The 13,526-nt window shown below is 40.9% G+C and overlaps 1 protein-coding gene across 1 annotated transcript in view; it reads left to right on the top strand.

Moving 5' to 3' along the window:
* LOC102211830 (zinc finger protein GLI2-like) overlaps positions 1 to 13,526 on the top strand; it is a 100,817-nt gene that overhangs the window by 65,781 nt on the left and 21,510 nt on the right. The window contains exons 4-5 of the mRNA XM_005748370.2: positions 3,038 to 3,240; positions 5,854 to 6,036. Coding sequence (XP_005748427.1) covers positions 3,038 to 3,240; positions 5,854 to 6,036 — 386 coding nt within the window. The remainder of the gene's footprint in view (positions 1 to 3,037; positions 3,241 to 5,853; positions 6,037 to 13,526) is intronic.

Raw genomic sequence — 13,526 nt, forward strand, 5'->3', positions numbered from 1 at the left:
GGACTTCCAAGCACTTTGGAAACCTGCTGTATTTTATTTTATAGATATGTTTAATACTATCACTGGGGACATAGCCAAGATAGACCAGGGACAGCCACACCTAGCATAGAAAAAAGCCTGGCAACTCAACACAATGAAGCCCGTTACAGAGCTATACATGTACTGACAGAACTGGAAGTACATCCAGTGAGTACTGTTTTCTGATTGTTCGAGGCAGTTCTGCTTCAACAAATCCATACAACTTTTGCTCCAACTTATACAAAATGCTCCAGAACCAGTGGAATTCTAATGAGCCCAAACCTGAGTCACAATCCAAAGACGAAGTGAAGAATAAAGTGAAATCAAGCCAAAAGCCAGTCCTAAAACTATGAAGTTCAAAACTAAATCTGCAGTCAAGTCCTAAACCAAATACAAAGTCAAAAATAAAATTATAAGATAACCAACTCCAAAATGAGTCTAAAACCCAACTCTAAACTGGAGCAAAACCAGGCTAAAAGTATGTGAGGACCAAAGACACGTCAAGAAACTAGTTTAAAACAGCTGAAAATCCAGCTGTTTTAGCCAAACCCAGCAAAAATCTCCAAAGCCAAGTCCCAAATGGCCCAAAGGTGAGCTGAAAAACCTAAAATAAAAGTCCGTATGTAATCCAAAACCATGTGCAAAGAGGTTCGAAATGAAGTGCAAAGCCATGTTAGAAATCATATAAAAAGGAAGAATAAAATAAGATAAACAAATTAGTCCAACACCTGATCTAAAGCCAAGTTCAAACCACAGTGTAAAACAAAGTCCAAATTAGAATGAATCTAGTCAAAAATGTATGAAACTAAGACCGAAGACAACAGTGAGAGTGAAAAAACCTCAAATAATGTCAAAAACAGTCTAAACTACAGTGGGGCAAAAAAGTATTTAGTCAGCCACCGATTGTGCAAGTTCCCCCACCTAAAATGATGACAGAGGTCAGTAATTTGCACCAGAGGTACACTTCAACTGTGAGAGACAGAATGTGAAAAAAAATCCATGAATCCACATGGTAGGATTTGTAAAGAATTTATTCGTAAATCAGGGTGGAAAATAAGTATTTGGTCAATAACAAAAATACAACTCAATACTTTGTAACATAACCTTTGTTGGCAATAACAGAGGTCAAACGTTTACTATAGGTCTTTACCAGGTTTGCACACACAGTAGCTGGTATTTTGGCCCATTCCTCCATGCAGATCTTCTCGAGAGCAGTGATGTTTTGGGGCTGTCGCCGAGCAACACGGACTTTCAACTCCCGCCACAGATTTTCTATGGGGTTGAGGTCTGGAGACTGGCTAGGCCACTCCAGGACTTTCAAATGCTTCTTACGGAGCCACTCCTTTGTTGCCCGGGCGGTGTGTTTTGGAACATTGTCATGTTGGAAGACCCAGCCTCGTTTCATCTTCAAAGTTCTCACTGATGGAAGGAGGTTTTGGCTCAAAATCTCACGATACATGGCCCCATTCATTCTGTCCTTAACACGGATCAGTCGTCCTGTCCCCTTGGCAGAAAAACAGCCCCATAGCATGATGTTTCCATCCCCATGCTTCACAGTAGGTATGGTGTTCTTGGGATGCAACTCAGTATTCTTCTTCCTCCAAACACGACGAGTTGCCTATTGTAGATTCACTCTTCCCAGTCTGGTGCAGGTCTACAATACTTTTCCTGGTGTCCTTCGAAAGCTCTTTGGTCTTGGCCATGGCAGAGTTTGGAGTCTGACTGTTTGAGGCTGTGGACAGGTGTCTTTTATACAGATGATGAGTTTAAACAGGTGCCATTCATACAGGTAACGAGTGGGGGACAGAAAAGCTTCTTACAGAAGACGTTACAGGTCTGTGAGAGCCAGAGATTTTCCTTGTTTGAGGTGACCAAATACTTATTTTCCACCCTAATTTACGAATAAATTCTTTACAAATCCTACCATGTGGATTCATGGATTTTTTTTTCACATTCTGTCTCTCACAGTTGAAGTGTACCTCTGGTGCAAATTACTGACCTCTGTCATCATTTTAAGTGGGGGAACTTGCACAATCGGTGGCTGACTAAATACTTTTTTGCCCCACTGTATGCACAAAGCAGTCCGAAGCCAAGTTAACACCTAAATATGAAATCAAGAATAAAACCTGGCATTACAAAGTCTGAAACGTATCTTAAATCAAAGACAAAGTGGAAGCTTGTCTAAAACCAAGTGCAAAAGCAGTGTATGGCATGTGTAAAACCAAGTACAGACATGCAATCCAAAAATCGTGCCCTGATCTGAACCTCATGGTGTCAGTCTGAGATGAAATGACTGTGACAAGCAAATCTGACAGAAGAACTCTGAGAACATCTCCAGTTTTTCAAAGCTTGCTCACTTCACATTTAGTAAAAATATACTTTTGTGCATATATTTGTGTAACTCTGAAGTTCACAGATTCAGGACAAAGGTGTCAGCTTTGCATTCTTTTATCAGGCTCATCTTCCCCAAAACCGCAGAATCAGCCGTGTTCCAGATAACCTTACACAGGTGAAAGACGCCCACAAAATGCCCCGTGGACACAAGTGTAATCTGTAGAGGCTGTTCTCCTCACCGTGCAGCACTTCCCCCCCCCACTGTCTGCTCGTCCCATGACCCTGATCTCACCCCTTCCTCCTCCTCTCCCAGATCAAAAGCTCGATAGAGGAACCGCGTTAGACGTGATATCACTCTCAACACTCTGTGTACACTGAGGTGGATGCTGGGAGGATTGGGTTCGCAGGTGGATTACTCACCGTCACCGCAGGAGTTTGTGGAGTGCGAGGGCGCTTCAGGTGGTCGTGTCAAAGCGTGCATGTTGATGGCACGCAGCTTTTAAGGGGGGAGATCCTAAATCTGGAAGCTAACAAGTATTATGTTTGTATATCCAATTCGTCTTTGCTCCATTGTTACAAAAGTGTGAACATAACCTCTGGAGCTGGTTGCTCATTGGGTTAAAGAAGTGTAAAGATCAACTGCAGTATGCAGCAGTTTGCATATAATTTGTCTTTTCTGTTCCAGCCCTGCAGGTTTGGCCGGCAGCCCCGTCATCTCCGACATCTCCCTGATTCGCCTCTCGCCAGCTGCAGTGGCCACGGGTGACTCTCCCTTCAGCCCGCCTCACCCCTATGTCAGCCCTCACATGGAGCACTACCTGCGCTCTGTGCACAGCAGCCCCACCCTATCCATGATCTCAGCGGCCCGAGGACTCAGCCCTGCGGACTGTAAGTTCACCCATCTTCTCTTTTTTATCTATGAGACAAAGAAAGACATTTATTTCTCTGTCTGCTTTTACTCTTCCACGTTGTCCAATCAGTTTTCAGGGGACAAATTCAACCTATATTGCTGTAAAATGTAACATTATTTCAATGGATTTTTAAGCTTTATACATCATTTACACATTTTACCATCTTTGCCTTAGTTTACCTTCAGGACCTTGAAATCCTTATTTACTTTTATATAACTGTTTTTCACTGCCATCTTCCCAAGCTGGCAGACAAAACAAATACGAGTCAGTTAATATTTTTTTGTGGATTTTCATAATTCATTCACGCTTTGGACAAATCACTTATTGGAGGATCTCTGCAGATTATCAGGTATTGGAGAAGGATATTTGCTTTGTCTCCTTCTAATTATGGATACATGTAACCATTTTAATATGTCTAACTAGTCTTTAAGCTGAAATCAAAAACAAATCCCAGCTTGTCTGAATTTCTACGAACATTATTGCTAAGGATTGTCTTATTGCATTGGAGTCACACTGGGTTAAATATGTACACTTGGGTTTTAAGGGGTATTTATTATTTTTTTCTTTTTTGGGGTTGTATGGAAGCCCCAAACGCAATTTCATTGTTCTTGACAATGACAATAAAATAAATACTATACTAAACTGAAGCTTATCTAATCCAAGTGTGAAACCAACTCCAAAATCCAGTCAAATACCATTCAAAACCATGGACAAAACCAGTCTGAAAGCCAAATATAAAAACAAATAATACATTTTTAATTGGTTTCTTTCTAAGAAACCAAACTGCAGGCTCTTAACATTACAATATAAGTGCCTTGAGGTGACTTTTGATGTGAGCTGGAGCTATATGAATAAAAGTATACCAATTGAATGTACCATAACCAAGCCAAAAACTAGTGTATGAGAAGTATCTTTTTAAAAATGTAGATATTTTAAATTCTTTTGAATAAATCCAAAGATATGAAGCCATATCTTTAACCTTCAAGCCAAATAACCTCCAAGCATGTTAGGCTAGTTATATTTTGTATTTATCATAAAACTTTATGGTTTTATTTCCACTGGTTGAAAACTGCTTTGGAGCATCGTTAAGTAATATTGTGATTTTAGAAGGAACTACTTATGGCTCAGTCGGCAGTCTGGGTTTGAAGTGTTTGGTGACATGTTTTGGGGTCTTTCTGCAGGGAAACCTTGACCTCCTCATCCTTCCACATTGATACTAAGAGGATTCTTTTAGAAACACTAAGTTGAAATTGATAAAACAGTGCTGGCAAACCCTCAACAACCCCCCACCCCTCCTCAAAATCTACCCGGACGTGATGACAACTCTTTCCTCAGCGCTGAATTACAATAACAGATTGGAGCGCGGTGGTGGGACGGGTTATAAATCTTCTTTTACAGTCTGTCAGTGGTAATGTGGCAAAGCTTTTAAAGTGAAATAAGCAGCCGCGCCTGAGATCGGCCCGTGATAAAGCTGCACCGAAGGAGAAAAGATTGTTGAAAGACAAGGTGTTGAGTTTGGAAATGAAGACTGCTAGCCTTCCAGGTGACCTCTTTATTCACCTCAGCATGGAGATGTGACTTCCTGTTATTTTCACATCGCTGTTAAAGGACACTTTGGCAACAAAGAAATGTAATATGTGAAAAAAAAGTCAACTGGAGCCCGTTTAAATAAGCATCTTTTTGTTTTTCGGAGGTTCTGCAGTTTTTAACCTGCTGGCTCTCTTCCTGCACTGCGTCTCTTTTCCCACAGCTTCATCTGATTAACTAGCTCTCTGGTCATCATTCAGAAGTTTTTAAGGTGGAAATGTGATCCTGTGAGGGCGAATTAAGGGCAGCTACTTCAGCTATGAAGTCAGCACGAGCACGGCGTCTGCTCTTTTTTACGCCCAGAGGCCTGATGTCGTCTGAAAGATCGATTAGGACTCGAGCAGGAAGTAGAGAGCCTGAAAAAAGGGAGCAAGACACAATGTGAGGACATGGAGGAGAAAAACAGATTCATAATTCAGACTTTGAGGTGCTGACACATTTAAAAGGATCTTACTATGTGCAGATGTTAACACCAATACGATTCACGAGTTTGCATTATAAAGTAGCTGTAGGCTGCCTTTAAAATCTATAAACTAGATTAATTGGCAGATTAATTAAGTGGCTGCAACCACGTTAAAAACTGAAGAAAAAGTAGTGAAATTAGGTAACTAAACTCATGATGTGAAAGTTCCTCCACTGTCCATCAAAATAAAGTAAATCAGAACTAATATTTACACTCCGGAGTCTTTGACCTTAACATACACCAACAACATAAAGACTTGTTTTCCTTGTGTGACTGAAGAAATGGGGGGTTGGTGGGTGGGAGCACCTACACGGGCTGTTGCACATCAGCGATCCAGCTCCACCCCACTGGCCCCTCTCCCCATTCAGAGATCCCCTCAGTGTGAGGCACCAGGAATTTGCCCCTCTCCCCCTTCCCTCCCTCCTCCTGTTTAGCCATTCACTCCATCCCTGCATCCATCTATACTCCCTGTCCTAATTTCCTGTTCTCATAGCTTTCTTTAACTCTGCTCATTCGCACCCTCTCTGCTTGCTCCTGCAGTGGCCCACGAGCATTTGAAAGACCGTGGGCTGTTTGGACTTCCTCCTCCTCCACCTGGAGCCAGTCCGGCTGAGTATTATCACCTAATGGCGAGCCACCGGAGCCCCTATAGCGAGCTGCTCATGCAAGGGGCCGGGGCCACGGCGGGGGCCCACCTGTCTGACTACATCGCTCCCATTGATGGTGAGTACCTCTGAGATTTGACTTGAAAGGTTTCCAGCTGCAGTTTCCTAACTTCTCTAAGCCCCTAGTTTTGGTTTTCTGGATTCCTGTGATTTTTAGGCTAAGAAGTTCAGACATAGTACGATGACAGTAAATGAAAAAATGTGAAACTGCAGTTTCTGTCATTACCAGTGGAAGGTGCCTCCAAAACTGAGTCGGTCCCCATAGACTGCCATGTTACAATGTCCAGCTTTACAGCAGTGATGCACCCATACATTCTATTTAACTTCGGCCTTTTGCCCCAAACAGGTCACCTGGGTGTAAAAAAAAAGAAAGGAAAGGGGGCTTTAAAATATCAAGGATATGAGTGACAATGTACGCCACCGTATGCTTTACGCAAATGGTGAAAATGTGTGGAAACAGTTTTAAAGTTGAAATAAAACCTACGTTTGAACCTCTTTTGGCTTTTCATATTGTTGATTTTGACTTTCCAATCCAATGTATAGGGAAAAAAAGTAAACCAACATTTCAGTTAAGTTTTTATAAGTTTATCTTATTTGTTTTGTCTTTTCTTTGGGAGATGAATCACAAACTACAAGTGTATCTGGTTATAAGAGTTGTATATACTTCTGATAACAAACAGTGTATCTGTGTATCTTATGTGTTTTTATAGGTTATTTGGGGTGTTACCGTGTTGTGAGCGTTATTTCAGGTGGCAAATCCTGTATCACGTGAAAAGTCAGTTCATCCAGCTGACTAAAGCGGACTGTAGAAAGGTCTCTTTTCCCACCAGCCCACCCGGCTCTACCCAATGAGCTGCTTTGACCCCGATTAGGGAGATGAAATTCGTATCACGTTGGAGATGAAACAGAGATCACAGGAGAGGTATATAAATAAAAAAGCCCTGTGTACATTTTTCATGTCAAACATCTTCAAACATCTGAAGGGCTTCAGGTATTGGACATGTGCTGAGCAGCTCGCCTCCACACCAGGCCTCCACCAGCACTTTTCCGTAAACATGGAGGACTTATTGTGGTGCTGTGATATTTCCACTGTGGGGCACATTTGGCTGCAGTAGGTATATTTAATGTAATGGATGCCTGCTTTGATCCGGCGCTTTGCTCTGCACCTTAAAAGGGTACCCGTGTCTGAGAGTGAGACTAATGGTGGAGGGGAAGTCCTGGTGATGAACACCAGAAAACTTCATCTGTCTGAGTCATTGTGATAATACCTGCCAGCTTAACGCCTCTGCACTTGCACAGATGTGACATTTCCTGTTAGTGTTTCTCATACAGTAAATTTCTAACTGGGTTGTAGGATATTTATGGCCATCTTCCTGCTCATCCTTTACTCACCTTTGCTTTTCTAGGTGCTTTACATAACTACTGTGTGCCACAAGACTCATATAAAAACACAGCAGGGAGAGAATTAGGTTCCTCTGGAAAAAAAAATCTTTATAAGAGATGACTTTTTCTAGAATTGTGAGGCGAAAGATAGAATTCTGGTTGTTTTCCTCATAAATCTGGCTTTTTCTGTCAGAAATCTAACATTTTCTAGTAGAAATCTGACTTTAATCTCAGAATTTTGAAAAAAAAGTTATGGGTACCCATCAATATATATTTTTTATTGGTCATAATCCCGAGCAGGTGTGCTGGAAGTGTTAAAAACAAAACTGGAGTGTGAGAGTATGAGAGCTGTTGATTTTTAAAAAAATATTATTGTTGGCCTGTTTTTGACTCTCGTGTCTGGTGTGGATGCACGTATATATTTATTTTTTTGCTTTTTTATTGGGTTTTGTTCTAGGCACATGCTTAATAAGCAAACCTTGAGAAACCAGTTGATGTTACGCTTCAGAAAAGTCTCAAAAGTTATTCCAATGCTACTCATGGATTTAGATTGATTTATCTGAAGTGCAATTATGGATAACATTTGTAACCTGCCAAGGGACTGCATATGTAAATTGTCTTTAAGCTAACTTTGCAGCAATGCATCAAAAGGCAACATTTGTTAATATTGCAATTTTCCCTTTCAATTAAAGTTTAAATAAAAAACAAAACAAAACAAAAGCAGCTTACTCTATACTCATCAAAGCAATAAGCTTATGCATTGCTTTTCAGCTGGTAGCTGGTTTCCAGTACTTATTTCAGGCCAGTGGTTGCCTTGGTAACCCGGTCACATGTGATACTTTTCCATTGGAAGTTGCTTTAATTTATTGTTAATTTGTTGCCTCAGTGATGGGACTGATAATTCCAACAGCTATGTGGCGAAGTTGGTGACCTTCATTGACATTGGATAGTCTCTCATTGCTGCATAGCTGTTCATACACTCTTTAGTAATATTCTATACAGCACTAGTTACACATTTTAACCATCCACCATGTTTTGCTCAAAAGGGTTTTGAAGGATTCTTCAGGACCTCGTGTGTTTCATGACTTACCTGGTTAAGTAAAGGTTATACTTACTCGCTGCAACATCTTGTGCTACTAACTGGTTTTATAGAAAAGTAAAGATTGTCACCAGTTTAGCTTCCATTTGATTTCTCGTCAACACATAGATGTCTTTCATTAATTTTGGATGATTTGGATTTTAAAGTATTTTGAAACAGTAAACACACTTATGTTAAAAGTCTACCTTTAAGTAACCAGGTCGTGTGTGACTGCTGCATATATTTGCTGTCTGCTTGGAACAATCATTCTCACCTTCTTCTTTCCAGTAATATATGTAAATTCCAAAGCAGCTCAGGAAGTCTGAACTCATAGAAGAAAGCACATTGATGTTTCCTCTATAAATGAACTATAATGAGTTTAAAGGACAGAACAACACATTTGCATGGGAATTTTAGGTCTTTGCATTTCTAAAACCTTTACATGTGGTTTCTTGCTGGAGTATCCTGAGGCTGTAAAATGAAAAGGAGAACTCCAGGTTGTAACTTGCAACCAATCTATGAGGTCCACAATGACACTGAAAACAGAGCACATCTGAAATTAAATATAAAAATACAATATATAAATGTACAAAATAACTGGTGACTTTAGGCCTCACCCCAAGTTTTACAGTGAGTGATACGGTTGCCTGCTGAGCCGCTCAACGAGCCGTCAGCGTGGGTTAAACTCTTCCCCACAGGCTTGTGAATGAGCTCGCTGTGTTATGGTGTCGGAGGCCAAAGTTGTGCTGCTGAGAGCTAAGGCAGGCTGCCAGCAGCGTGAAGCCGGCCAGCCGCGCTCACTAAAGCTGTCATAACTCAGTTTCCAGCCGTCCCGAAACACTGTGCAGGCGCAGGAGCCAAAGCAAACGGAAAGCACGTTTGGCTCCGTCTCGCCAAAATGTCATTGTTAAGATATTCACTGAAACTGTGAGCAGGGAGCAGCAAGATCACTCTACCTGCCAAACACGGTGAAATATTTCCATTCTTAGAAACGAGGGGAGGAAAGCTGGTGATGTTTGAGAAAAACTACTCAAAAGAAGCAACACATAAGGTATCTGTCTAACAGGAATGCTGTCTAAGATGCTTTCTTCATATTCATCTTCTGTGGTTGCACTCAGTCCTACAAATATTTAGTTTTCCGCAAATCTGTTACCAGGCTTTTGGTATCAGAAGGTTTTGATTGGTTTGTTTTGGGGCTTTGTTAAAGCTGAGTAAAGATTCAAGGTGGAGATATTCAACACATGCAGCAGATCTACTAATTTCTGTTTTAAGATCTTTAAATCAGTTTTGTGTGTGTGTGGGTGAACAATTCCTCTCGTGTCTCCCTATCTTTGACACCATCTGTGGTAGTTTCATGTTGAATAAGTAAGCTCGAAGTTTTTATGTTTTTGAACGTAATCTTTCACACCATCAGATCAGTTTTGTCTTCAGTTTGACTTGTTTATATTATAATGATTTAAAAACTTTCTGTTACAAATAAAACAGTCTCACGCTGCAGGTGAAAGAACAGAAACTTGGCAAAGTCATAACATGAGATTTTATTTTATAGCGATTACATCTTTATTTTCATGAGAAAAGGTCATCTTTTTTTTAGGCATCGAATTTACTCATCTGTTACACGTTTTCATGGTCGATGGGCTGGTGTCTTTTTATTAGCTCCAGAATGAGAGATGTGCAAAGTGCAATCATGTAAAGTTAACCCAGAGAGCCGACACATCTGGGCCTAATCCGGGCTTCTTTTGGCACTTGTCGTGCTGGCGAGTGTCGTTTCTCAAAAACAGAACATCCTTGACCTCTGGCTGCGTTGTGGCAGCCATGCTAACCCCATGTTTATGCAGTCATTCAAGGCCAAAGAAAACTGCAGATGTGGGCCACATCTGGGCCAAACATTCGCTTCTAGCTGGGAAGCATCTTTGACTGGTTTTCCTCATATTTATTGCTCACATAGGGAAAATATTTTTGGCTATCATTTAGTCACTTTTGCTTAAATGTTTATTTAAAATTAACAGATGTCATAGTTGACAGACTCCTTGTGAGTTTTTTTAAGTGCTTAAGTCAAAGTTTGACTCCAGAATAATCGAAAGTTTACGCAGCTTATTGATTTTTATCTCAAGTTTATGACTTTCCTTTAATTGAGAGCCCCCCCCTCCCCAAAATGTTTTCAACACACCTCACCCCCCCTCCCCCTCCCCAAAGCAGCTTCTAATATAAATCACAATGGAGAAGTGGGGGAGGCGGCAGTGGCAGCGGCGAGCGAGTCGAGCCGGGGTTTTCCATTGGTCCATTTATCAGTGGAAGTGGCACATTAATAAACACATCTCCCCAGAGGTGAGAGGAAGTAACAGAGATGAATATGGCTGCCAGTCCTGAACGGCGTCATACGAGCCGCTGCCGCCATCACCGATAACAGTAGGAAAAAAAAGAAAACCTCACCCCCACCACCACCATCAGCATCAGCATCAACCTGGGCTTTATCTGAGCTTCGTCTGGTTAAATGTCCAAATTAGCATCCAGCAACACCGGCCGCCCCTCAAACAGTAACAAACCTCCAGAGCTAAGATGTCCCTCGAGAATCGAGGAAATGTTTTTCCTCTTCTGTGGATTTGTTAGATCATCATTCAAATTCCATATGTCCCAGCATAAAGATGCCTCCTCCTCCTCCTCAAGTCTTTAAACAGGTAACATATGCTGCAGGACATACTTGGAAAGACCCTCCGAGCCCCATCGTTAATAAGCACGGCAGTGAAAGCAAACAAAGCAGAATTAATTGCTTGCTGAGCTCCTCACTGTCGCAGGAAAAGCTCAACGTCAGAGCCTCTAGTTTCTGAGCCTTGGTGACAGGAAGTGAACCAGATGTGCTCCAGGAGTTCCCCCAACTGTTTCTTTGTAAGGAACAAGGACAGATTTTAACATTTATCTTAACAGCCCTTTTCCAAGCAGCATTTAGTGTCAGGTGTCCAATACAATGCTTTAATGTGCTTTAATTAACTCCGTTTTTGAGAACATTAGAGCCACCGTCAGTGGTGGAAAACTCATGGATAAACTCTTTCTTTAAATGTACATTTTTTAAATATTCCCATCTTTGAGGAAGATACCAGCTTCTTTCACTGTTATTATTTGGTAATTTGATGTGCAAAAATAAAGGGCAACTTTTAAGGCTTCCATTTGTTTTTGAGCAGCAAACAGATATGGCTGTGTGCACTATGTAGACTAGCCTAAAAACAGCATGTTGCAGATTAAGACCAGATTAACCTGCCACATTGTAGTCATTACCAGGGTTTCAGAAAACGTATTTGAATCTTCCCAGAGGCTTAGCTCTATACATGGTAATACCCACCATGATGTCACCCATGAGCTTGTTAACTCATATTTTGAAGTATTGTCTTCAGCATTGGGCTGTTTTTTTTGTTTGTTTTTTTTTTTAATCCAATTCACAGGGAAACGTGATATAACGTGCATATCTGAGTTTACCACCATTTCATTGACAGAGCTCAGAGATTCCAAGATTGCAGAGAGGGAGACACTGACACAAGATCTTTTAGGGAAAAAAAGAATTGAAAAGTTTATGAGCGGTAACAAATGTCATTCAGGATAATAGTGCTAATTATAAATATTGCTGATACCGTAATTTGTCAAATAATTGTGCTAATCTATGTGATGCACCGTTACAGTTTATGGGTGCAGCTTGCTAGCCAAGCTATACCAACCAGCGTTAGCTCATAACTTCTTCCCATCCTTTCATTCAAATGTGGTCTGACTCAGAAACCCAACATGGAGATTGTTCAGTCTGCTCACTTTAAGGGTTCACCATGCCAGAAATACATGGGTGACATCATAGTGGCTACTGACATCTTTTATATACAGTTTGTGGGGATCGACTCACTCTGACTTCATAGGAAAAAAATATCTATAGTCTCAGGCTGAATCGTTTAAAATCTGTTTATTTACTTATGTCACATTAAACATTATTATTTAACCATAACACCTAAATACAGTCAGTGTGCTTCTCGTTGTCTTCTGGACTAGCTGGTTAGGAAAAAAATGACAATTAAGCATGCAATGAGTTCTGTATGTCTGCCCAGTGTTACAACTTAAAGAAAAAGGAAGTTTGGAGCCTGTTTTACCTGCTTGAAGAAGAGTTTTGTTGTCTGAATTTACATGTCAGAGCTGAGATCGATCAGATGGTTCTGCATACATTTCCTTGCAGTTGAAATCAATTCTTTGTAAATTGCCCTCATTTAGCATCGTGAAGTCCAACCCAGACTGGGTGATGTTTATCTGGAGTAATTACGAGGAATTATTGCGGGAAGATTGATTGGTCGTGTCTGAATCTTAATGAGGTCGCCACATGTGGGCAGATGTGAGAGCTGCATTGGATTTCATGCAGACACATGTTTGGACTAAAGACTAAAGTTGTGAAATGTAATGATCAGACAGCTGCAGAGGAGGCTAATTCCCTGCTTCATTCTAAGGCCTGTGAGAATTGAAATGAGGGTTTTTCTCCAAAAGAAAACTTGGGAATAAAAACATGTATTTGTCTGTAATTTAAGCCCTTCTCATGTTAATTTCTTAAAACAATAAACAGCCAGTACATGTTGACCTCTGTCAAACTCTCCCAAATCCAACCAAGAAACACATTGATTAAAAAAATTTCCCTAATTTTTCTGATTTACGCAGAAGTCAGTTTTATTGATTACTGTTTAAACAGCACCAAATACGTGTCAACGCTGTGATGCTGGGGATATGTTTCCCTCATTCTTCACCTTTGTGTCAGCCCATTAAGGACACATTTCATTGCAGTGCATTTGTATAAAATACAACCCATTACAGATGGTAAAGTGACCTGCCTGTGAGTATCAGGGATGTCTCAGTAGGATGAGGCACTTTGGGTACTCAAAGATTACACACATCAACCGAGCAACAGCACCTTTCAACCACCAAACAAACAGTTTCATATAGATGCATGTACAGTGGGGCAAAAAAGTATTTAGTCAGCCACCGATTGTGCAAGTTCCCCCACCTAAACTGATGACAGAGGTCAGTAATTTGCACCAGAGGTACACTTCAACTGTGAGAGACAGAATGTG

The sequence above is a fragment of the Pundamilia nyererei genome, unplaced genomic scaffold, assembly GCF_000239375.1.
Source record: "Pundamilia nyererei isolate P.nyererei 1_Seehausen unplaced genomic scaffold, PunNye1.0 scaffold00220, whole genome shotgun sequence".
NCBI classification, from domain to species: domain Eukaryota; kingdom Metazoa; phylum Chordata; class Actinopteri; order Cichliformes; family Cichlidae; genus Pundamilia; species Pundamilia nyererei.